General features: G+C 39.6%; 1 protein-coding gene across 11 annotated transcripts in view; it reads right to left on the reverse strand.

Annotated features, from left to right (window-relative positions):
• Nucleotides 1-20876: 20876 nt before the first annotated feature.
• The window catches only part of Dock10 (dedicator of cytokinesis 10), a 254449-nt gene continuing 249397 nt past the window's right edge, over nt 20877-25928 (reverse strand). For 6 of the 11 annotated variants that reach the window (XM_031368152.1, XM_031368151.1, XM_031368150.1 and 3 more), the window contains exons 54-57: nt 25534-25634; nt 25238-25376; nt 23910-23985; nt 20877-21627 (exon numbers count right to left, since the gene is read on the reverse strand). In XM_031368152.1, coding sequence (XP_031224012.1) covers nt 21563-21627; nt 23910-23985; nt 25238-25376; nt 25534-25634 — 381 coding nt within the window. In that variant the 3' untranslated portion in view covers nt 20877-21562. The remainder of the gene's footprint in view (nt 21628-23909; nt 23986-25237; nt 25377-25533; nt 25635-25928) is intronic. The other 5 variants (XM_031368153.1, XM_031368149.1, XM_031368158.1 and 2 more) reach the window with 1 other exon arrangement.

The following is a 25928-nucleotide window of genomic DNA, read 5'->3' on the forward strand; positions in this document are numbered from 1 at the left end:
GTAGCCATGTACCTGCAGGCCCACTTTCTTGTCTACCTACTGTTAGGGAACTTTCTGAGGCAAAATGTGGCCATTTGTATTCATCAGAGCACAGGAAACAGAATTGTGTGCTCAAAGTTTTGTTTTGTTTTGTTCTTTTTTTTTTTTTGCTTTTCAGATTCTAAGTGGGAATATAAGATCTAGCATTTCACCAGACTCTTGTCATGAGCTATCTAGAAAGTCAACAATGACTGGGAAGGTATGATAACTTTATTATGTATATTTTGTTTTGGTGTGATGGTAGTATTATATACTGTGAATCAAGGATGTTGTATTATATAGGATCATCATTTGTCAAACTCATTGGCATACATTTAAGATTTTTGCACCTTCTTTAGTGTTTGTGTAGAGTTTATTCCTTAAAACTATGAACCAATGTTACTCTAATTAATAATGTCTAGTTTGAGGTTTTATACAGATAAGCTGTGCTGATGCCAGCAATTTAAGATTTATTTTCAAAATTTTTCATTAGGAGGGTCTTGGTAGATGGTTCAGCAGTTAAGATTAAGAGCACTGTTTGCTCTTCCGGAGGTCCTGAGTTCAATCCCCAGCAACCACATGGTGGCTCACAACCATCTATAATGTGATCTGATGCCCTCTTCTGCCATGCAGGTGTACATGCAGATAGAACCCTCAAATATAATAAATAAATAAATCTTTTAAAAAACTGATTAAAAACAATGACAATTTTAATTATGCGTGTACCTGCAAGTCCGTGAATAGGTGTGTGTGTGTGAGTGCAGGTGGCCATAGAGACCTTGGAATTCCTGGGAACTGGAATAGCCAGTGGTTATAAAATGCTCCATATGGGCCCTAGAACCAAATTCAGTATAAAAGTAGTATGTGCTCTGAACTGCTGATCCACCTCTCTAGCCCCAGTTTAGAAAAATTATAAAATGAGATGGGTTATCACAGGACTGTATAGATTGGTAGAAGTGTGATAAAAAAGAAAATAGAGAACTTACAAGCAGTTTAATGTATATTGAAGCATTAGTGGTGTGTGTGTATGTGTGTGTGTGTGTGTGTGTGTGTGCTCACGTGCATATTCCTGTGTGAGATGTGGGCATACATGGGCCATGATAACTGTATGGAGGTTGGTGGACAGTGCCAGGAGCTCATCTCTTTTGAGGTAGGGCACCTCTGTCCGTTATTGGAATGCATACTCCAGGTTGGCTGTCCCTCAAGCTTAAGAGGAGACTTTTCGCTTTGTCTCTCCTTTCATGGTAGCAAGATTTCAGATGCTAGACCTGGTTTTACGTGAGCTTGAGAATTTAAATTCAGACCTTCATGCTTGTGTGGTAAAAGTATTGCCCACTGAGTAATCTCACTAGCCTCAAATTTTTCCTAAATAGCAAATTTCACTATTTAAGGTTTTTTTTTTTTTTTAATTACTGGAATCTTGTTAAGTTTATTCAACCCTTTCCAACACTGTATATCAACTTGATCTTTTCCTCCTCTGAGTTATTTTCCAAAATAGAGCAGACACTATATAATTTGACACTTGATTATGCCTTTTTAGAATCATGTAGGTAGTGTTTATCATCTTGACTTGCAAATAAACTTCATGAGGGCACATTCTGATTGCATTGCTATCAGCTCTTCATCCTCAGATTCTCCCTCCAGTATTAACAATGCTTACAAGAGTGCTTACTTCAGGATAATGTCTACCAGTCCAGCTAAGCTTTGACATACACATACATAGCAACCATGGCTCTTTTGTTATACTCAATGAAGTCTGTACTTTGTGCTTCAAGGATGGCCTACCTCAGAGTACTACACCAGTTTGTTTCCTGGATAGAATCCAGTTTCCATTTCATAGCACTGGGTGTTCACTATTTATAGCTCAATTGTTTTCATAGAGAAGAGAGGCCATGAGACGTTGATAGAGTGGAGCCAAATGAAACTTCTCCAGCAAAGTAAACTCAGATTTATTGAGCTGCATTTGGCAAGTTTGTGGCATGATTCTTCCCTTGACATTCTTCAGGGACACCATGGCAGTGTGGAAAGCTGGTGAAACAAAGTGACATCTGTACTTGCAGCGAACCAACACCTTTACCCAGAGACAACAGTTGATCTTTGATTACAAAGTCATCATGGAATGGTTTGCTTTAGGACTGCCTTTTTGCCCAGTGACCCACTGCTCTTGTTTTCACTCAATGATTGATGACCCCATGAAGAAAGAACTGGGACTATATGAGCTGCTCATTCCAGGAGCAACTCTAGGATTTATGAACAGAAGTAATTAATCTATAACCAGGAGATAATTAAAATCCAAGATCTAGATTGTGAAACTCAAAGGACAAGAATTGATCAATAATCATGCAATATGTTTTCTGCCTTTCCCATATTGAACTGATGTTAATGATAGCAGGCCAAATTCTCATTTGAAAATATTTATTTACCATAACCACTGTTCATGGACCCCAGGCTACAGCAAAACTCACTATGTAGCTGAGGATGATCTTGAGTTTCTGACCTGCCTCTCTCTTTCCCCAATACTGGGATTACAGCTATACCCCACCACATCTGGTGATGCTGCGAGTTAAGCCCAGTAGCTTCCTGCAAGGTAGGCAAGCACTCTGTTCAGAGAATTAAACTTCCAGCCTTAGCTCTTTTTTTTTTTTTTAAATACATGAGTTTTTTTGGAACAAGTCGGAAACATAAAATGCAAAATTTTTGCTGCCATTTCAGGAGATAAAATTCTAACCTAAACTTTTTTTATTTCTAGTTCCAGAGAGCACTTATTATTCTTCACATCAGGAGGGATTGTGCAGAGTCTGACTGTGTCTGTGAATTTCCTCAGCTCTGCTCATGTGGATAAAAGGTCTTCTTTCTTCCCCACAGATACCCAGGGTGACTCATCAGTTGGTACAGGGTAAAACATATCTGTCTTTTATTTCATTTTTTGACACAGTCCTATGATGGCAACCTTTGAAATGATCCCCCTAAATCTATCAGACTTGGCAAAGAAATCCTTTTATTAAAATTATTTTTATTACAGTAAGAATCACATAAAAGTTTACCACTTTAACTATTTTTTAACTGCACAGTTCAGTAGTGTTAAATACTGTTATTTTGTGGAATGAGTCTATACCTTTCTGATCTTGCTAAACAGAAATAGGATATGTAATATATGTTATGTATAACACATAATCTAACAGTGGTTGCTTGGGGCTGAGATACATGGGAAGTTTTGTCTAATGAATATAAAGTTTGTATTTTGCAAGTTTTGAAGAAGATGGCACTGATGCAGAAGATGCTGTCTTTTCTCTAATGAATGTTTTGGTACCTTTGTTGAGAATCACATGGCCATAGCTGATTAGGTCATCACTCTTTAGTTTATTTCAGGATCTCTGTTCTATTTCCCTGGACTGTGTGGCAGTACTGAGCTGCTTTTCTTACTTGTTATCTGCGGTGTACTTTGAAATTGTATGTTGAGGTCCATGAACATTGTTTTGTTTCTTCAGGATTGTACTATTTGGGAATACTTTATACATATACATAAATTTAATCCTGTGAGGAATGGCATTGGTATTTTCATAAAAAGTTGGTTGAGTTGGTAGATTGGTTTTAGTAGTATATTATTTAGTAACATTTTCACAAAATTTATTCTGTTTACCCGTGAACAGCAGATACCTTTCCACCTTCTAGTGGCTTCAGTTATTAAGCATCTTTAGTTTTCACTATAAAGTCTTGTCCTCTGACAGGCTTATTCCTATCTATCTATCTATCTATCTATCTATCTATCTATCTATCTATCTATCTATCTCTCTATCTCTCTATCTATCATCTGTCTGTCTATCTGTCTATTTTCTATCATCTATCTGTCTGTCTTCTATCTGTCATCTATCTACCTATTTTCTATTGATCAATCTATCACCTATCTATCTTCTGTCTATCTGTCTGTCTGTCTGTCTATCTAAAGCTTTTGTGAAATGGGCTGTTTTGTTTTTGTTTTCTTAGCATGTTTATTATTGGTATTTTGTGTATTGACTTAGTATCTTACTACTTCTGAAAGTGCTTATGAGATCTAAGATTATTCTGGCGAAGTATTTAGGATCCATATTTCACATGGAAATAATTTTATTTCTTATTTTTCATATCATTATTATTTATCTTGTCTTATTGCTGTAACTAATACTTCAAGCACTATTCTGAATAAGAATAGAAGGAGGTGGACAACTTAGTCTCACTTCTAAGTTTGAGGAATTGTGTTAATTTTTTTCCTATATTATGATATTGACTGTAGTTTTGCGGTATATAGCCTTCGTAAACCTAAGCTATGCTTTTGTTTGTATTCCTAGTTTCTCTGGCCTTTTCCTGTGAATGAGTGATTCATGTTGTCAGGAGCCTTCCCTGCATTTTGTCTGATAACCATGCTGCTGCTTCTCCTAGTGTGATGGTTAATGTGAATTTTTAATTTAATGATTCTGGAATTACCTGGGCATGGGCCTCTGGGCATGCTGTAAGGGATTATCTTGATATCATACATTGAGGTAGGAAGACTCACTGACCACAGACATTGTCCTGGCTAGGATCCTGGTTGTGTAAACAGAAAAAGGGACAGAGCAGCGTGCATACAATTGCCAGTTTCTGTTTCCTGATGGTGGATGTAACGTGCTCAGCCTCTTCAAGCTGCTGAGAGGCAGTTACTCATTTTTTGTTCCCTTTATCTTAGAGGCTTGTCAGTTTGCATAGTGCTGGGATCTTTTCTAATTCTCATTTGTTTGTCCTGGAAATGCACACTAGTCCCTGAACTCTTTCTGTTTTCTTCTCCCTTCTCCCTTCTTTTTTAGTAATACTGATTAACTTTTTATTTCACAGCATGCTCTTCTGGCCTCTAAGGTTTCCAGTGAGAGGACTGATGTTGGTGTGATAGGTTTGCCTCCATGAAATAAAAATTCTATGGCAGCTTGTGACATTCTTTTCTGTCCTATGTGCTTGTTATTTTAACTATTGTTTCATGTGGAGAAGTTCTTTGTTACTTTTTTACTGTGTAAAGCTTTAAATAACTCTTGTATTGTGATGTCTTGTTTCCCTTCCTGGATTCGAGAAACTTTTTATGATTTTATTGAGTTGGTTGTCTATGTCTTTAGTCTGTATCTAAGTTACCTGTTTTGTGACACATCTGTGAGTTGAGTCTCCTAATTGTGTCCCAGAGGTCTTGAATATAGTGTTCAGGATGGTTTATTTATTTTTTCTTTTCTGGTTTCTGACTGTTCCTCAGCCTGTCTTCCAGTCCTGATGCTCTTTCTTCTGTCTGGTTTGTCCACTGGAGACTCTTTCACAGTTTTATTGAGTTACTGAGCTTTTTGCTCTGAGATTCATTTATTTTTTCCCTATCATTTGTTGAGCTTTGCATTAAAAATTGCTGACTTTCTCATTCAAGGTTGGAATTCTCATCTAGGTTTAAATTAACTGCTTCATTAATTAGCTTGCTAATTTGAGTCCTTTTTGAAGACACTGGACATGGATCATTTTGAAAACTAGACTTCTAATTACGTCACCATCTCGAGGTTGAACAGCTGTGATCTCTTCAAGAAGTCATATTGTCTCACTTTTTATTTCTTACTTTTCTATTCTGTTGTGTGTGCATCTGTTTGGATGGATGTATCTTATTTCTCTTTTCCTATGGTAACTCTTCTTAGTTAGCTGTTTTATTTGTTTATTGTTTTTGAGACAGGGATTCTCTGTGTAGCCCTGGATATTTTGCAACTCACTCTGTAGGCCAAGTTGGCCTCAAACTCAGAGATCTGTCTCTCAAATTCCGGGATTAAAGGTGTACACCACCACTGCTTAGTAGCAATTATTATTATTATTATTATTATTATTATTATTATTATTATTATTATTGTGGTTTTTTTGAGACAGGGTTTCTCTGTGTAGCCCTGGCTGTCCTGGAGCTCACTTTGTAGAAAAGTGCTGGCCTCGAACTCAGAAATCCGCCTGCCTCTGCCTCCCGAGTACAGGGATTAAAGGCGTGCGCCACTACTGCCTGAGCAATTATTTTTAAAATTAATTTTCTTGTACCACTCAGAGAGGAGAAAACATACTGCCATTTGAGTAACAGTAGAATTCAAACAAATTTTTATTTACTTCATATTAAGGTTATTGTGTCATGTTGTGTCATTTCTTACACCCTTTGTAAATTTCTTTTTCTTTCTTTCCTTCCTTCATTTTTCCTTCCTCCTTTCTTTCTTCCTTCCTTCCTGTCTACTTCTTCTCACCTTTCTTTTTTCTTTCTTCCTTCCTTCTTTTTCCTTCCTTCCTTTTTCCCCTTCCCTCCCTTCCCCTTCCTTCCTTCCTTCCATCCTTCCTTCCTCTGACATTTGAAATTATCCATGCACTATGCTATATGCTTCAATAGTGCCTGGATAGAATTTATATCGTGATACTCTGTAATGGAATTTTTCCATGGTGAATAAATGCCTGTGAGTGAGACAGCATTATTAAAACAAAACAAAACAAAACAAAACAGAAAAAAACCAACTCCAACAATGGAAACTTCATCTCCCCAATGAGATGATGTGAAGTAAGGTTAGTGGTTGCCAGGCACCTCAGGATTACCATTGAGAAAGTGAAGGGGTTTGTCAGAATGAAGAGTGCAAAATGAATGTTCCCAGGATCAAGGTGGGCCTGGCAAATGGCAGAAGAGGAGTGACTTTGAATCAAAAGCTGAACAAAGTGGTTGTGTCCCCATCAACTTGCTGTCACAGGAGTGCCTTGAATCTTTGAAGGAAGACAGCTGTTACCTTGCACTCACTGTCCATAGAGGTTAAACAAGACTCTCTACTGTGTATCATCAATCTCTCAAAGGGATGTCAGCATCTTAAAATATACTGATAATTTTAACTGTATTGGTGTGTAAGATCAATACAAAATATTTAGGACAGAATATTGCCTGTTTTCTTGTGGTATGCAATATCTCCATTGAGTTCTAAAAGTTGTTGGTTTCTAGATTGCAAGGATAGATTAAAAATAACGCCAATCACTAGAGTCTTAGCTCAGTTGCATATCTTGGGTCACTCAAAACTAGAGGTTGCTCTCTCGGCTCATCACTCTGGATCAAAGTAACTCAATTGCTTGATACATAGACAATGTTTCTCTAAGCACTATATTTATCTTAGTTGTACTAAGAAAGATTAGTGTGACAACTCATATCACATTTGAAAATAATACATGACTTGCTGCTTCCCAAACCTCTGTCTTTTATTTGATTCATCAGATCTGGATTGAATTTCAGCAAAATTGAAGACATAAATATATTAGTGCTTGCCTCAATCAATTCCATGAACTGAACAACAGATGAGATTTCTCTTTTTGGTGCCCATCTTCTTGTTCTTACCAGATTGTTGGGAACATTGATATTTCTCTTATGTCTTCCATTTGTGCTCTCTCTCTCACACACACATTTGTGCATATGTGATATCTATATTCTTTTATGTGTGTATGTTGTATGTATGTATGCGCAGAGGTATGTACCTGTGCGTACATATAGAAGCCAGAGGAGAGGACACTGGGTAACCTGCTCTATCTGCCTTTGCTTTATTCTCTTGGGACTGGGTCTCTTTCTGAATCTAACTCTCTAACTCTTACCTTTTTTGGGGTCAGCTAGTCTGGCTTGCAAGAAATTTCCTGTCTCTTACTCTCACCTCCAAGATCTGGAGTTATAGGCACAAGTGGTCATCCCTGGCTTTTCTGTAGGTGCAGGAAATCTGAACTCTGATCTTCATATTTGTTTGGCAAGCATTTTTATCCACTGAGCCTTCTGCCCAGCATGAGAGCTATCTTTCAATAAGATTGTAGTAGTGGTTGTACTGTATTTCCTTCTCAGCTCAATTAGATAACCTTATACTCATGCATATGCTGGCAGTAATAATGGAGATATTAGGTTTAAAAACAGCAAGGGTACAGGAAGTTAGGAGGAAAAAGTGGGAAAAGAATCAACATGAATAACCTCTTACAGTTTGCATCCCCAAAGAAAACTGACTTCCCATTTCCAAAAGAATCAACTGCCAATAGTTACTCAAACAGAAGTTGGACGAAGAGCTCCCTTCCCACCCTTACTGGGATTTTGTCAGGCTTGAATTTACCCAACCACTTTAATTCCCTGTGTGAAAGAGCCATGCCAAGCCCAGAGAAACACTGTTTTGGTACAATCATTCACTGCCTCTGGCTCTTATGATTTTTTTTTTTTTTTTACTTCTCTTCTTTCATGATGTCTGAATCTTAGGAGTGTGGGGAGGGCTAATATAGATATCTCATTTAGGGCTGAGCACTTTGTAGTCTATTATTCTCTTCAAAATGACTAATGTGTCTCTGCATCAATCACTATCTACTGAAAAAAGAAAGTTCTCTGATTAGGATATAGCTATGAGTATAAGGATGGAACCTTAGAAAGTTTAACATTGTGTCCACTTAGCACAGTAACAGTAGTAGATTCTCCCTTGTGGCCTACTCAATCTACTCAGGAAGCAGTTCTTGGCCTAGTTAACAGGGCCTGGTATGTGTTACATTTTGTGGAGGAGGCCTGAATCTTAATCAAGAAGTGGTTGATTATTTCCATAACATTTGTACCACTATTGCACTGGTGGTCATATGTTGTCAGGCTAGTTATTATTGTACCTCACAGGCTCCAGAGCTGGGTAAAGCTCCCCAATAGCTTGGACAGCACCTTCTAGCTCTGTGAAAGGCAGACAGTAGGGATGAAATTTCCAGGTTAGTATCAGCTTGATTCTTACATGTTGTATGATTCAAGTATTTGATATCATTAGCAATTGTTGCTTTTAAACAAAAATCTCAAATGTTCAGTTTTACCAATAAAGGTTCAGAGCCAGATGCTGGAGTGAAGGTCTGCTAGTTCAGAGAAACAGAGAAAGTACCCAGCTGACCTTCCTTCTCAGGTCCCAAAAGAGAAGGAAGCTCTCCATTTCATGCTATCTCAAAAACTTTCAAACAGAATATTCCTCCCTTCTACTTCCTGAGAGTCTTCTATTCATCCTCCCAACTTCCTCTTACCCTGTATGTTTTTTTTCTATGTTCATTCCCTGACAGCTGGTTGCTTGCTCCACCTCTTGACCTATTTATTTAGTCCAGCACTGTGAAAGCTAGACAGTAGGGATGAAGTCCTTGACTTTTTAAATCCTGTTTACAATAAATGGAAAGCTCTTGGATTAGAGGTGTGTGCTAGGTTTGAGCCATACCACAACTAGAAACAGGTTTTTCTAGCAAACCATGTAATCTTGAGGCTCACTATGTGGTCAAATATCCTACAACAAACAATAGTGTCTTATTATTAAGTATGCACTGCTTATTATACCCTGCCTTCCCCTCCTTCATCATGCATAACACTTCTTGCCCCATTACTCTCATTTTCTCCCTATAATAGCTCCATTCTATCCTTCTTTTCAAAGATTCCCTCATGGTCTCTATTTTTCTGACTTACATGGGTACTCTAGTTTAAGTACATATATCTGAAAACTCAAGGCTAGCATTCACATAATAAAAAGAGCATACAGATCTTCTTTGGTAATTTCATACATGAATGCAATGTATTCAGATGGTATCCTCCACCTCCTTCCCATTCCATCCCCCTTATATCACATTTCTTGTTCTTCTGACTTACTTGTCTTCATTATCATCATTTTCTTTCCTGCCATCAGTGATTGTTATTAACAAATTTATAGATGACACAGCCACCACCTTGGGCAATCATCATGAGCACCTTTACAGAACCACTGACTTCACATAATGATATTAGATCAAAGAATGATTTTGGAGTTCTACATGTTTGTTAAGTGTTGCCTCACTGGTGCTATATGGAAAAACACCCACATCTCTGTTGTATATGACAATAATATTTATTTCTATTTCAACATGCTAAGATTGGCTGGTATCCTGCTGTACGAACCTGGGTTTGGCTAGGATCTCATGCTGTTCCATGTATCCTCCATTTTCCTAGGCTACTTAAATGAAAGCATAGTCTTTGAATGAAGAAAACAAAGTGTCAGAGATCAACTGTATCTGCAAAAGCCTACTTCATCTCTAGTTTATGTCACATACACTAATACTCCATTAGCCAAAGCAAAGCACATGGCCAATACTAATATCAAAAGCACTTATGAAAGTGAGGGCAGACTAATGAATATCTCCTGAATGGTAATGTAATGCATGGCACTTGGAGAAGTACATTTTTCACTAATTTGTAAGCTGGGGACTACAATCTGAGATCTGCTAGAGATTGTTTTGACATCCACAGAGAAGGAATCTGCACTGGAATACTGTCAGTGATGGATAAATTCAGCTGGAAGACAGGTACAGATATTTGGACATCTAGCTGTACTAAAAAAGACCTACAGTGAATTCCTTTTTGGTAGATAAACTAATATTTTTGGTTTTTTCTATTTTAGTTCTTGCAAACCAAAGTTCTTAACTCCATATTTATGACTAAACAGGAAGAAGTTATTTTCAGTGTATAGATGGATAATTCAATAAAGGATATATTTAATTTGTTGTATTGACATATTTATTTGACAATTGTTTGAGTATAGAGGTATTTTAGAAATTTGATTCAAAGTTAGATTTAATTCAATACAATATGATTTAGTCAAAGACTTTTAATATCCTGAAATATAGTAATTTACTCAGTCATATTCCCAAAGACGAGATATAAGTTAAGTATCAAAGTGCAACTGGTGACCAGAAAGAGACCTAAGGTGGTCAGGGGAGTCCAGAAAGATCTGTTGGTTGGAAGTTGCACAAAGATGTTAGTAAAAACACAGGAACAATACTGGTTTAAGTATTCTATTTGGAACCGTAAGTTGTCCAAGACTGCCTAGGCACTCCACTGTACTCTTGGTTCTGCCCTTTATTTTATTTTCCAGGTCTCCTTTCCCAAGTCTTCCAGTGCACCACAAAAGGGCACAAGTGAAGACATCAGTGTTGAATTAAAGTAGATTCTATGTAGCTCAAAAAGCCCTTAGGAGTGGTTCTGATCACAAAGTCCTTAGGAGTGGTACTTAGAACTGATACACAGCATCTTGGCTGAGTTCCGATTTTAATTGGAGTGGGTATGAGAAGGCCCACATGGTGTCAACTTATGTACTCCAATGTGTTTAGTTCATAGTCCACAGTGAACAATGTGACTAGGTTTGAGCAGTTCATGTATTATGTGTGAGTTCTTGCTCTATTGGAATGGAGGTGAATGTTATGAATAATCCCATTTATAGAATGGAGCATCATTAAAACAGAAAATACTTTTTCTGTCTCTTTAGTCACAATTGTTAGTAGTCTGTATACATGTGGACATGTATGTGTGTGTGTTGGTCTTTTCAATAGAGAATGTAATTAAGTGTATGTTGTAGGTTCCTCCTGTATGCTTTTAGATCTTTATCTTCTCAATTTGAATTGGTTTTTCATTTCCTTTAGAGCAATATGTGAATATGTATATCTACTTAGTTCTCTCTACAATTGCTCTAACAAGTCCAGAATTCCATTTTGAGTCAGGTATTGGGTGTTGGCTATAATAAATCATTGCTGAAGATACTAATTCAATATAAGTGTCAGATTTCAACCTCTAAAGTACTTTTCAGGCCAGGATTATAGAGCAGTCTTCTTGTTTTTACATAGCCTCTGCACCTTTTAAGTGATACTAAATTTCATATACTCCTATTTTTTGTGACCAAGGAAGATCAAATTGACCTGATATAGAAGGCAAACTCTGTTACAAATTATTTTTGACACCATCTTCATCTCAGTAACTGCCCCATCTAGCTGGATCTCACAGAGTAGGATTTTGTGTATTCATGTTCCTTGTCGACAATTATTCTGAATTTACTGTCATCTTTTATGAGACATTTCAGATGCTTTGTCTAAATCCACACCTTGGGGTAGCATCTGTCCTTGAGGATACATTAGATAAAGAGCAATATTTGCATGCTTTTAATAATGCTTTGGAGAACTTATAATACACTCCACACTATGCAAGCTCCCTGAGAGGATGTATTTCTGCCTTTGGAGCCCTTATAAGCTGGAGTTTACAATAGCTATGAGGTGCTATTATTATCATCAATAATTTTGTGGGGAAACAGCATGAATTACCATTTCTCTAAATTTATGCATTCATTAAATACGTATTTTACAAATATATGAATAAACATCACTAAAAACAACTTGATGCCACAATGTCCAATTTCTCACTTGAGCTGCATTTGTTACCATGCGATTAATTACAACTCACGCACACAGGGCATCTACTGTTGCCAGTTCTTGAATTATGAACATTGTGTTCTGTTTTGATCCCCTTAATTATTTCTACCATCTTCCAGAAGATATAATTGAGGCTCAGTGTGCTCCTTGCTCAGGGCCACAAGGGCATCAGCAACAGGGCTGGGCATCTGTGTCTGGGCACTCTCTGTCAGAGCCTGAGTCTGTTCTCTCAGTCTGTTCTGACTGAACACTTCTACTTGGGAAACCAGAGGTATCAATCAATATGAAGTTGCCTTAAGAAGTCTAACCTTGGTTTCTCTTAGACTCATTTGTGATTTCGTTTTTACATGCACTCAGCAAGCATTTGTAGAAACCCTTTTCTCTTTAAGAGCTTCTAGCTCTTTACCTGTGTTCTCTTGTATTTCTTTGAGGATGCTATTTATGTCTTTCTTAAGGTCCTGTATCATCATCATGGTAAGTGATTTTAGATCTGAATTTTGCTTTTCCAGTGTGATGGTGTGTCCAGGACTTGCTTTGGTGGGAGAATTGGGTTCTGATGATGGCAATTGACCTTGGTTTGTGTTGTTTATTTTCTTACGCTTGCCCCCTACCATCTGGTTAACTCTAGTGCTACCTGCCCTTGCTAAATCTGACTGGCGCCTGTCCTTCCTGTGATCCTGGTTGTGTCAGAACTCCTCAGAGTCAAGCTGTCTCTGTGATCCTGTGATTCTGGGATCCTGGGATCCTGGGCTTGTTAGATCACCTGGGAGTGTGGCTTTCTCTGTGTGTTGTGGGATTGGCTGCAGAGCTTGTGCCCAAGGTCTGCTCAGAACACTAACCCAGACAGACTGGAAGGAACCGGAGTCACTGGGCTGGTGGAGTTCCTGTGTGCCTGGTCAAGCTGGTCCCAGTTACTCCCAGTGGTGGGACAGATGTTGGTTCCTGCTCACCTCTGATCCTGGGTCTGTCAGAGCGCCTGGGAGTGGAGTTTCCTCTGGGTGTTGTGGGACTGGCTACAGAACTTGCATCCAAGGTCTGCTGTGGACCCCAACCCAGACAGACCTGCTGTAGAAACTCTTATCCTCTTACTTGTAGACCTCTCTTCGCCTCTGGAACCCAAAGGCTAATGCCATGCAATCTCAGCCTCCAAGGACTTGCATGCTTGAGTTCAACTAATTTTCTGTCTTCCACAGATTTCTCTTTTCATTACTTTATGCTTTGTGGCATCAGGAGAAGGTGACAGTGGCCCACTTATTTTTTTTTTTTTTTGGCAGCAGGATATCTTCTATGTCTGATTTCAGTCGCATATTCTAATGTCAAGATGCCATGGTGTAGAAAATGTAAGGCACTGATTCTGCCAAGAAAATCTTGCTTGTTAATTTAAGCCAAACAGTTTAGGCTTCAGAGGCCATATCATATGCTAGAGACAACAGGCATAACGCATCTGTGAAATCTGTTAGGAGATGGAACTGGTTAAGACGTTGCAAGGCTTCTACCTGTAACAGCCTTGCATTACTCAAGGATACTTGTGAGAACAAGTGGGAGCGTTGTCTGTCACTCCAGCCAAGAGCTATTTCTAAGGCCTGTGGAGAAGAGCCCTCAATTGCACTTAGTTCTCCTGAGCTCCTGCATTGTACCTAAAGTACTCTTTTTTTCTTAACCATTCCTTGAAAGGACTAAAAAGAACTGCACATTTGGTCAGAGTAGGGGAAAAATCAATAACTACAGCAGCATTGAAACCTATTGCTCAAGGTTAAGTTTCAAATTTAAGTTGTTATTGTATTAACAACTTGATTTGAAGATCCAATCTTAAAAGTTTTATTTTTATTTGAAATGAAAATATAATGACACCATTTCCCTCTTCCCTTTCCTCCCTCCAACCCCCCCATGTACACACACACACACACACACACACACACACACACACACATACAAACAAAAACACATACACACACAAATAAAAACACATACACACAAATACACACACTCCTAAATATGTAACTACAACCTACTCATTTTTTATAATATTACTTGCATGTATATTATTTCAAGCCTGACCACTAGGAATTAAGAGACTCTTCTCTGGGGAAGACTATATTTCTCCTGAACTATTTCTTAGTTTCCTGTAGTTCTTTGTCTAGGATTGGGACTCCCTTGGGTTTCCCCCTTCCATGTTAACATATCTATTGGTCTTCCTTTTCTAACCATGTTGTTGAGAGTTCATGGGTGTTAGTTCCCTGACATTTTTAGGAGACACAGTCTCATGGCAGACTTCTTGTTTCTTTGGTTTTTCAAACCTTCCTGACCCCCCTCCCCCCTCATGTTCTCTGAGCCTTAGGTGCAGGAGTTGTGTAACAGACATATCAGTTGGGGCTGAGAATCGCAGTTTCACTTGTTCTCTGTATTTTGATCAGTTGTAGTTTTCTGTAACAGTTTTTGATTGTTCCAAAGAGAAGTTTCTGCTTTTGTTGCTGTTGGGTGTTTTTTTGTTGTTGTTAGAATTGAGAGCTACACTTATCTATGAGTACAATAATAAATATATAGAATGTTGTTACTAATTTTGTAGAGGTTGTAAGCTCTCCTCAAAGACCAGAACCACACTATCCCCAGGTATCTGACTAGGTTTCTGATGCCAAGCATAATTTCCCTTTTGTTGAATGGGCCTTCAGTCCAATTAGAGAGCTTTTGGTTACCACCAAGGTATGTGTACTGCCACTGTACCCTAAAGGGTATTGTGGCATGCTCATTATCGTTTTAGTTCACAGGCAACCTATCTGGGCACTGGTGCTATGAATGCTAGTTCTCAGGGAGGAGACTTTCCGGTTGATCCTGCTTCGATTCTGTGAATCCTTATGTCTGATATGTGTCTTTAGCAATATCAACTTATCTTCAACCTCTGGGGGGCAACCAAGGGCCACAGCAAAAGCCTCGAATGTTTTGGGAGTCTCTTGGATAACCCTTGTCAATAACTATCATGGAGGGTTCTCTTGCCTTGTATTATTAATTTTTATTTGAATATCTACGGCTCTTGGGGAAAACAATGTCAAGCCAAGTGAGGAAATTTCATTTGTTGTTGTTTTTTTTTTTCTTTTTTTGGTTTTTCGAGACAGGGTTTCTCTGTATAGCCCTGGCTGTCCTGGAACTCACTCTGTAGACCAGGCTGGCCTCGAACTCAGAAATTCCCCTGCCTCTGCCTCCCAAGTGCTGGGATTAAAGGCGTGAGCCACCACTGCCCGGCTAGGAAATTTCATTTGAAGTATGTATTTGCATGTACACTCATAGATCTATGTGTATTCTATGTATTTTTATGTATATTCCTTACTGGGAAAATCCAACTTTTAATGATAGAAATGGGAATGAAGCCAGTTGGAGGCTCCTATTCGAGGAGTAAAACATTGCCATGGCATTCTCCAGAAACAAACAGATGCTTTGCTGTCTGAGAGGTTTTGCAGAGGGCACCTCGCTGGAGCAGGGAACTGTTGGATGAGTTCACTGGACTACACTCATTTGTATGTCTCGCAGTTTAAGAACATCTTGTTCTCTTCTTGCCAAATGTATGATGTTAGGAAATCGCTGCTCTCTGGGTGGGGTACCTATCCAGAGGCTCTTGAGATTCTGACTCATTCAAGGCAGAAATGATAGTGAGGCCGAGGAGGAGAAAGGGAAAAAGAAGCAAAGACTTGGCATAGTTAGAAAGCAAAGCTATTCCACAGAAGCAGTGAATAAAAGTTTAAGGAAGGCTGTGGCTATACATAGTCAACATCACTGCCTCCACCCCACACGTGTGTGTAAGTAAGCATGGTAGCTGAACCTGAACATCCCTCCCCCAAAAACAACCAATGATGATTTTTTAAAAAAATTATTATCTGCAACTCTTAGGCTTAAAATTTTAGTGTGGGTAATTTTTGTGTGTGTGTGTGTGGGGGGGGGAACCTCTTGCTTAGTTCTAGATGATAAAATCAAAATAAAGGCTGTTTCATTTTGCAGATCTCTAAGCAGGCAGCAGGCAATCTGATAACTCTAAAGGAATCCATGTTCTCTTGTATGGCCTTTTGGGAGGAAGAGGCTGAACATGTGCCACCACATTATGGAACTTGGTGGACCTGTTGAGAATGTTTCCGAGATAAGGCACCAAAGGATCCCTCTTCTAGGCTTAGCTTGCTGCTTGGAAATATTCCCATGGGACCACCTTGTGCTTTCGAACAGACCGTCCATGTTCCCTAACCTTTGATCAAAAGTAAAGGAAAGTAAGGAAACAGCCAAGAAACCTAGACTCTAGGTCCATCTCCAGACTTTCCAACCACTCACTATTTCTTTAGAAATTGCTCATCTACCCATCCTATTGAATAAGTATTAGTAAACGGACTCAGGACAGTCAAATGTCCTGCCAAAGCCACAGTTTACCTATGACCAGACCAAAGGTGCAGACATCCATGTCTTTTATACATTAGGAATCCAGCTGGGGTATTTTGATGCCAGCATTAGGCCATTGATATCAAATGATGCAATGGGACTGACTGTAAACAGACGCCCTCGAGAATCCTTCACACTCGTGCTATTTCAAACCCATGTTTTGAAGCTTTACCCAAAAATTCGAGCTTGAACCATTTCTTTCTCCACTGAGTTTTGGGAATATTTTGATCTCTCCTTCCATGACTTTAAGATCAGCATTGTGCACTCAGTGTGGTGTCTGTTGAGTCTGTGATTTATCGTCTCCCTACCAGATTACTTCTTACCCAGCACCAGCTCTTCTTACATGCATCCTGTTACAGGAACACCTGAGGATGAAAGTAAGTTACCCTTTCCTGGGAATTTCTTTGCTGACTCTCCAAGCATCACCTGGAACACTTTAGTCGCCTTTGCTCTGAACTCAAATTTACTTTCTTGTCCAGCAGTCATAGCAGCTCCTCTCTTGTGTTCACGAGAGAATCAGCTCTTTCCATGTTGCACACTGGGCAGATAAACTCCCTGCATGGAGAAAACTCTGCTTCTTCAGAGGGCCACAGATCTTCCTGTTTTCCACAGGATAGCACCAGGGTGCAGGGACAGAGGCTCTTGGATACCAGATTTGCTATTCTTTATGCTCCCTTCCACTCTCTAAAATACTTAAAGTACTAAATAAACTTGTCTATGCTCTCTCTCTTTCTTGATATATATATGACAGTATTTCCTGGCTGTCCTGGATTTCACTCTGTACACCAGGCTGGCCTCAAACTCAAAGACCTTCCAAGTTGCTGGGATTAAAAGTGTGTGCCACCACCAGCTGGCTCTTTCCCATATTTTCAAACTTCTTTCCTTACTTTCATTCCCACGCAGCTCTCAGTCATCACCAGACTCTGAGTATTGTTTAAGAACCACCATCATTGATGTTGATTCCTTCTGGATCAATGTGACAAGACCAGTGGATTTCTAGGACTGTTGGTTGCAACTTGTCAATTACCAAAGTATGGCAATGGCAAATGCATGTGTGTGTGTGTGTGTGCATGTGTGTGTGTATGTACTATCTTCTTGCATGGTCTGAATGTTATTCAAATCCTATACAATGCACATTATCATATCCTGAACCAAGTATCCTGTTATCAGCATGTATTACATATATCTTACACAGTCTTCACTGGTGTAAGCACAGTGGTGTAGGGCCCAGCTGTAACCCTGGTGAATAAAAATTTGGCTTAGGATCATTTTGTCATCTTTGCTCTCAGATATTTTTTATTTTCTGATTCTTATAGGAACACTAGTTTTTTTTTTTTTTTTGGACTTTGACTAGTATGAAATAATAAACTGCCAATCTGAAAATATGGTGAAATCTTTGTGCAGAACAATATTCAGTGTTCTGAAAGCCAGTTTGCTCATGAGATGTTCTCCACCACTTAAAGATCATGTGCGATAGAGAGCCAGCTATCAGTCATCAGGAAGAAAGCACACCAGCTACTCCACTGATATTGACTTGTCAGTGAGTGTGAACATAGACAGAAATGCATGGTGTGAGGTATGGACAACATATACTTGTTTCTAAGGCAACTGCTGTCAGAATTGAAGGAGTGTGCTAATTTCTTTACAGTCTCAGAATTTTGCACTTTGAAATGAGAATGAAGAGAGAGGTAGCCACGGTGTAGGCTGATGAGTGGGTAAAGAGATGAAGACAGGTCTAACATTCTGTGTGTGAGATAAACTTACTCTGAACTAGGTGTCTAGGGCTTATTTTCAGTTTTTTTTTTTCCTGAAGAAATTGGGATTTCTCTACTAGTTTTTAAAATCTGAGTTTATTTTGAGGAATTGATATAAGGCTAATTTATGTAGAGATCAAAGAAAATAGAAAATAAGATTTAATGTTTTGGTAATTCAAAATCAGGTCATCACTATCTGATGCACCATCCCTTGCAAGGCTTTGGGGTAACAAATTATCAGGGCACTCTGTGCAGTCCCACACTGACTGTAAGAATCATGTGGTCCCAGTACTGTATGGTAGCCTTATCAGTGTCTGTCCCAGAAGGTTTAACAAGGCTCAGAAATATGTATCAAAAATAAATGTATCTTTCTTGTTTTGGAAGGGGGTGCTACACTCTCTGAAATTGGACAGACACACTTTGCCTGTCCTGGGGTCTGCTTAAGCATATGAGTTCCAGTTAAGATACACACACGGGTACACAGACACATACACTATATATAATATACATATATTATATATATATAGCCTAATTGATACTGGTTGATTAGGACCTGGGGATGACAGAGGCAAGCCAGAAAGCACACGTATAAGGCTTAACTGTCTTATTTTAAATTCTATGTCTTATGAGAGATATGAATCCAACATGGATCCAAATGCCCTGGTGGTCAACAGATAACGGGGAACTAGAATTCTTTCTAAGTGCACTTGACATGGATGTGCTGATATTTAATTTAAAAAATACTATGTATGCTGGATTTCATCACCCACCTGCTTATTTGATATATGCAGTGTAATGAAGGGAAGGAATAAGGGGACTGGAATGGTACAGAGCTTGTTTCAGCGCAGTTTGGGGAAGAGGTCTTGGTCTTGCTAGGGTATTTGAAGTTCTTCTATAAACCACATCTGGAGCAAAACACCATAACATCATTTGTCATACCAATAATTGGGATGCAAAGACAGGATGGCACTAGCCTAGGTTATAAGGGTCTCTGATCTGATGCCTGTTTCCTTACAGACTCTGGGAAGGCTCATTTTCAGATCTGGGTGGCCATCTGTTGCCAAGAGTTTCTTTCGAATATGATGGGCAGGAGGTCAGGAAGTGCCTGAGGACTCAGACCTTGTAGGTCTTGAGAACTCAAGACCAAGGGTAGAGAGCACATCAACAACACAGTCTTCCTAGATTTCTTGAGCAGCAATACTATCTCAGGCTGCTTGACAATTTAAATGGAGGAAGTTAAAAGGCAGGCACAAGAGAACAAGAGCCAGATTGGCGTGGGATGCAACTTTCGGAGCCGGAGTTCATCTCAACACTGTGTAATTTTAGGTGGTAAGCTGCATTGGAGAACAGAACTTAGATGTGTCTAGGGTAAGTCAGAGTTCTCACCCAAAACTTCATTTGTCACTTTTGGGTTCATGATATCGGAAGCTTTCCTTCTAATGCTGGTCTGCTCTCATGTGCTGATTGATACCTGCTAATCAAGCCAGGGTAGCAAAAGGCTGACTGAGTCTAGCCAAGGTCCCTTTGAGCCTGGAACTCCGGAATTGCTGTCAAGGGTGATTGTATGCTGCCATTCAGTTGTTTGCCTTCTGCAGCTGGAGGCAAGTCAATTGATGCTGCCACCGTGGATGTTGGATGGGGACATGGAAATAGGCCACCATATGAAATGTGTTAGTCTCTCCCAAACTTCACTGATCATCATTCACAGCTTCAGAAAGACAGACACCCTCATGAGAATGAACAAATGATGCTATAACTACAATCAATTTTGAGTCTGGGGTACCTTAACTCTCAAGGCTGTGTTTCTCCCTGACCCAGTATGAGCTATGGTGTTATGCGGTCTATGTGTATGTCTGGCTCAATGTGGTTACCTGGAGACTAGGGATGTTTTAGACTTTTCAGCCTCTACCTAAACTAATTTTGGTCAGTGGCTTATATTTCCCATTTCAGTGGTTCTAGCAAATCACATTTCCCTGCTATCCCCCTAAGAGATAGTAAAGTACAATCCTACCATGAGTTTATGGAGTGCAGAAATAGAATTTGTGTGGCTATGACAGCCATCAAGATTCTGGTTCATATTAACCCTAAAGCATCCTAATATCCTACATTTAGAAATCCTCAGTGTGTTTAATTCGTCCTTAGAGGATCCTCCAGGCTGAGGCTCGGGTCTCTCTTTGGCTTTTGGTAAGGCATTAAAAGCACAGCATATGAATGGTTCAATAGCTACCCAAGAAACCACTCACAGCGGCAACTTGACCACCTCTCAGGTACTTATGCCATCCCCTCACTTGCTAAGTGGCTGCAGATGACCTTAAATTTCTCACTCTCCCAACTCTACCTCCTGAGTGTTGGGAATGCTGTGTCATGGCCATGTCTGTATCACTCGGTGCTGAGGGCTGAATGTAGGCATTTGTGCATGCCAGGTGAGTGCCCTATTGACCCAGCTCCCCAAAGGAAACCAAGTGCAAAGTAACTGTATTTTTATTCATATTAACAACAGCAAAATACTTTTATAATTTCACATCCCATTGCTCTTAAAAGCACATATATTACAAATAAAGGAAGTCCACAAACTTTAGAGATTAGTATTTATCAACATTTTTACACATACACAAATATTTTAATATAACATCTGAAATGTTACCCATATAATTTTAGTACTTTTCGTAAGGATCAACTAAAAACATTCTTTGAAATGTGATAAAAACCATATATTTTACAATCCTCTATTTACACTGGAAATATGCTTAAATGTTACAAAAACATTCACTTTGACCTTTAAAATGCATGTATGAGACCTGGAATTGAACAATTATACCCAAGAACAAACTCAGTTTGCTTTTAAGCTGCACGTTCATTGGAATTTCAGAACAAATGTTTAGCGTGGCTTGATCAATACTACTCCAAGGAAACAAAGGAATCGTAGAAAATGTGCAAATTTCAGGGCTGGCAAAATTCTCAAGCTAGCGAGGTAAACAAGATTAACACTGTAAAAACTTCAAATAAATTAAATCTATCTTTTTCTTCCCTGACATTAGCGGCAAAAAATTTAGAGAGTCCTCTGAGAGGTGCATCGGATGCTCCAGGGCTCCTCTCAAACTTCAGCACTGGGTGAGATGGAGACCACAGGTACAGCTGGGGTCCCCTTGCTAGTTACACGTGTGGTGTAGGGTCGCTCCACTCCGCACTTTGCTGGGTCGTCCCTGCCCGTAATCTTAAAGCAAGACAGATACAACACACACATAAAAATAAGTAGAGATCAATTTTCATATCCCCAAACACAGAACTAAACTCCAGAACAGTGACTCATTCCCGATGGGGTGTTAGTAAGTTTGGAAAATATCTTAGTCAAAGTAGTTCTGGAGAATCTTTTCTTCAAAGCCCATATGCTGGTTGCCATGGGGATGTAAAAAGTAGCTTCACTAGACTCTGACTGTCAAGATGTGAATTCATAAATGTTTAAGTGGTTACAAATGTATTTGATTAATTCCAATATCTCAGTCTATTCTAAAAATTTATAATTTACATTGCTAACATCTCCCCTAAGGGAGAAAAACATCAGAAAACTCACTTGCATGTTTGCATTAATGGGAGTATAAGCAAATCAATCTGACTTAACTGAAAATAATATCAATATGTCTATATGACACTTTGTCAGCCGTATCAAAATAACTGTATGCCAACAGTGGCCACAGCCCTACAGAAGCTGCGGGTCCGTACCCAAAGTTTATCTTTGTACAAAAGAGACTTGTGAGTATTTATTTTCCCATTTGATTTCCTCACTAACCTTACTGTGATGTCCTGATGTCTCATCCCAGAGCTCCCCCAACCCCCCACAGAGCACCCAGCATCTGAGTGCCCCATGCTTGCCTTACACCCTTCTTCGGGTCAGAGTCGCAAGATCCTGCATAGGTAATTTGGCTCTTTATGTGTCTAAAGCGTATCGGCGTCTGACAGCAAGCTGTGTTCACATCTCACTTTCCTGGCACTAGAACAGAAGGGCTCTGCTCCCACTTCTGTGTTTTAAGTTGGAGCCTCATGGCCACAGCTGACTTGATTCTGCTGCCATCCTCACTCAGTTGGAACACAGTCCAAAAGAGCATCTTATATTTATGCTTCATTTGCATGCTTGTATGAGTTCCATTGGCCCCAGCCAAGGAAAGGCCTTAATGGTTTTGGTTTGAGGCTGTTTATGAAACTGTATTTCTGGTTGCCTATTAAAGGAAGGGGTGCCTTGTCACTACCAATTCCAAGTACATGTTTTCTACATCTCCATCTTATATACCAGCATTATTCTGTTTTGGCTCTGTTTCCTCTCTTCTTCCTTTTTTTTTTTTTTTTTTAAATGAGTGCATGTATGTGCCTGCATGCACACGGGACACACTGTGCATGGGGAAGCTGGGAGACAGTCTTTGGGAGTCAGTTCCTTCTTTCTACCATGTGGGTTCTAATGGTTGAACTCAGGTCATTGGGCTTCAGGCAAAAGACTTCAACCAAAGAACCAGCTCACTGGCCTCTCCAGCTGTTATCATTGCTTTTTTTTCCTGTTTGAGAAAGGATCTCACGTATCCCAGACTGGTCTTAAACTTGCTGTGTAGTCAATGATTATCCCGAACTGCTCCTGTTCTCCTGATCTCTCAAGTGCTGAGATCATAGGCATGTGTTATAGGCATGACCCTGTTTCCTCTTATAACAAGGGTTTCCCCCTAACAACATGGTTAACTTTGGTAATTTTCAAGCTAAAGACTTTCCTTGGTCCTGTGGGGGTGCATATGGCATAATTAATTTTGTGTTTCTATGTCAGTTGGCTCAAATTATTTCTGATTTTCAAAGCTCAGCGGGTAAGTTCTCTCAGCACTTGGTTATGTGCTCCTGCTTCTGGAGTATGCACGCTCACATTCAGACAAAGGAAAATACTCGGTTATCAAGTCACCTATGTGATGAGGACCTACTATATGCTCAAGACCAGCAGGAAAATCACCTTTCTCTTCAACAGATATATTTCTTTTTCTGAATAAAGAGACTGGTGTAATCCATCAGGTTTTTCCCTTTGATTGGTTTCCAGGAAGCAGAGAGCCAAATTTTCCTTCTCTTGTTAAAGGTTTCCTTTACAAAAAAAAAAAAAAAAAAAAAAAAAAAAAAAAAAAAAAAAAAAAAAGAAACAAAAAGAAACAAAACAAAACAAAACAAAAAATTCCTGTTTCTCTCCTCTCCAATGCCTGGCCTTTGTGTTTTTCTTTTATATTTTGAAGTATCACGAAATCATTACGGGTCCTTATTTTTAAAACTCGAAGGAGCTCAAATACAGTTAGGAGGTGAAGTAGTTTTCTTTCTCAAAGCTAAGCTGTTCACATGACATGTGTTCATATGGCAAAGAAGACTTAACAGAAGCTGAGCTGCCAAAGCTGATTGGGGCACAGGGCTAGTGATGGGACAAGGTGGGTGGACAGGAGACTGACTGCAGGACAGGATAGACGCACGAAGAGGAAAACATACCACTTTTGCTCACAGTACTGAGGGAAATGCTAGACACAGAGGAGCAGAAGCTGTATAGACATGGACCACGACAGAGCTGCCAGGAGAAAAAAAGAGAAAAATATTTTGCCAGACAGTTCAAGGCCAGGCATGATTTACAGTGAGAGACAAGTGTGGTTTCTCGGTGTTTACATCTGTTCTCCTCATTTATATCCCAGATTTAATAATGTCTCCAATATGTGCTCCACCAAGGTATTTAATTCCCACCACCTCTCAGAAATCCCCAGTTAACACACTCTCTGTTGGGGAGTCCTATCTACGAGATTTATTCTTTCCATCATACGTCAGCTTACCATTCCCTCCTCCTTGAGCTACTGTGGAGTGTTAAGAGGAGTGGGTGGAAGAAGACAGAGAGGAAGGAACGTGTCCTGAACATGATCAGAATAACAGTTCCAGCATTTGCCTTGCTCTGTGGTGATGGTACTAGGTCATTAGGCAGACGAGAGGGAACTGATAGGAAACCAGTGATATTACATTACTGGGAAGGCTACAGGTCACCACTCAAGTAGAGTGTGAGGGTTGATGGATGCTGCCAAGTAGGCTAGGGAAGTTCACTTGATGTTCAACTGCTTGCTTTTAGCACTGCCAAAATACTGACATTATTGAATGGTCACAATTCATGTAAGCCATATAGAATACGGTGGATATATACCCAAGATCATGAATGACTTGATTATAGAGTATATGTATATGTGTGTGTGTGTGTATACATATATATAGCTATCAAATTCTCTATCATCTATCTATCTATCTATCTATCTATCTATCTATCTATCTATCTGTCTGTCTATCTATCTTTTTTCTTTTTTCCCAATTGTGGACCTCTGCTTGTGGTCCAGCATCTACTTAGGAAGTCTCAAGGTAAAAGACCCATGGGAAATCCCAAGGTTCACTCTGAGCATGGTATGAAATCCCCTAGTGGCAAGAATGTGAAATGCCATCCCATATCTTAGGTATTGAGTTCCTCAAGGGACTCATGGAGTGGTGGCAGGCCTTAATGGGAGGGGAATTTCCACCTTGTGCTTCTCAGTGTCTAACCAGGTCTGCACATTCTAGAGAGCCAACACTCTGTATGGCTTGGGTAAATACCTGCAAAATTGGGGAAAGCCTTTGAGTTTTCATATTCTCTTTCTGTAGGTGTTTCTGGGCTTTGAGCCAAGGGCTGTTGTACACAGGGAAGGAGAAACTCAACATCACAGTGCTGATGTCAGGAACATTGCACTAAGGAAAGATTCTACAGTCCCTCTAGCAATAGCCAGGAACTGTAGGTCACACCAGGGGATGCTCACCTGCTCATTCATGATGGCAGACAGTTCACTGAGCATGTCCTTATAATGGGACCTCAGTTCTTCCTGGTACTCCAGCTGGTCCTCCTTGATGAGACGCTCATTCACATCAAGAGCCTGCCCACACGCATCTGCAAATTGCCTTTAACCACAGCATTAAGCAAATTAAAATCCAGTCCCAGGAAGAGGCACTGAGTTCAGTGACTTTGGGTCCTAAGCCAGGTAGATAGACTGCTACCTTGAATGTCTTTCATGCCTTTCTGTATGAAGTAGTTAAAAGAGGAACATTCCAATCTTACCTGAATATTTCCTTCAGTAGCTTTACTTGGTTGTCAGGATATTTCTTTGCATTAGTTTCTTCGAGAAAGGCTCGAGCGTAAGCCATTGGTCCAGCATTGACCTAAGGGGAGAAGAGATTTGGCTGAGGATTCTCTTCTTTATGGATCGTTTCCATGGTAAGGAATGGGTCAGTTTTCTAACCAATCACATGGTACTCTGGCTCCCTCCCACTACATTGTAATCTTTAGGATACTTTGTATCCTTGCTGAAACTTGTTTTTTCTAAGGGTCAGTAAGCCACTCATTAGATATATGCTAGTTTGGCCTTTCCTGTTCCCCTTGCCAAATTCAGTCATGTGCCAACTTATGATGCTGCGACTTCCTTGCATGGAAACTTCCCCATCCCCAATGGACGA

This window comes from Mastomys coucha, unplaced genomic scaffold (assembly GCF_008632895.1).
Source record: "Mastomys coucha isolate ucsf_1 unplaced genomic scaffold, UCSF_Mcou_1 pScaffold14, whole genome shotgun sequence".
NCBI lineage: Eukaryota > Metazoa > Chordata > Mammalia > Rodentia > Muridae > Mastomys > Mastomys coucha.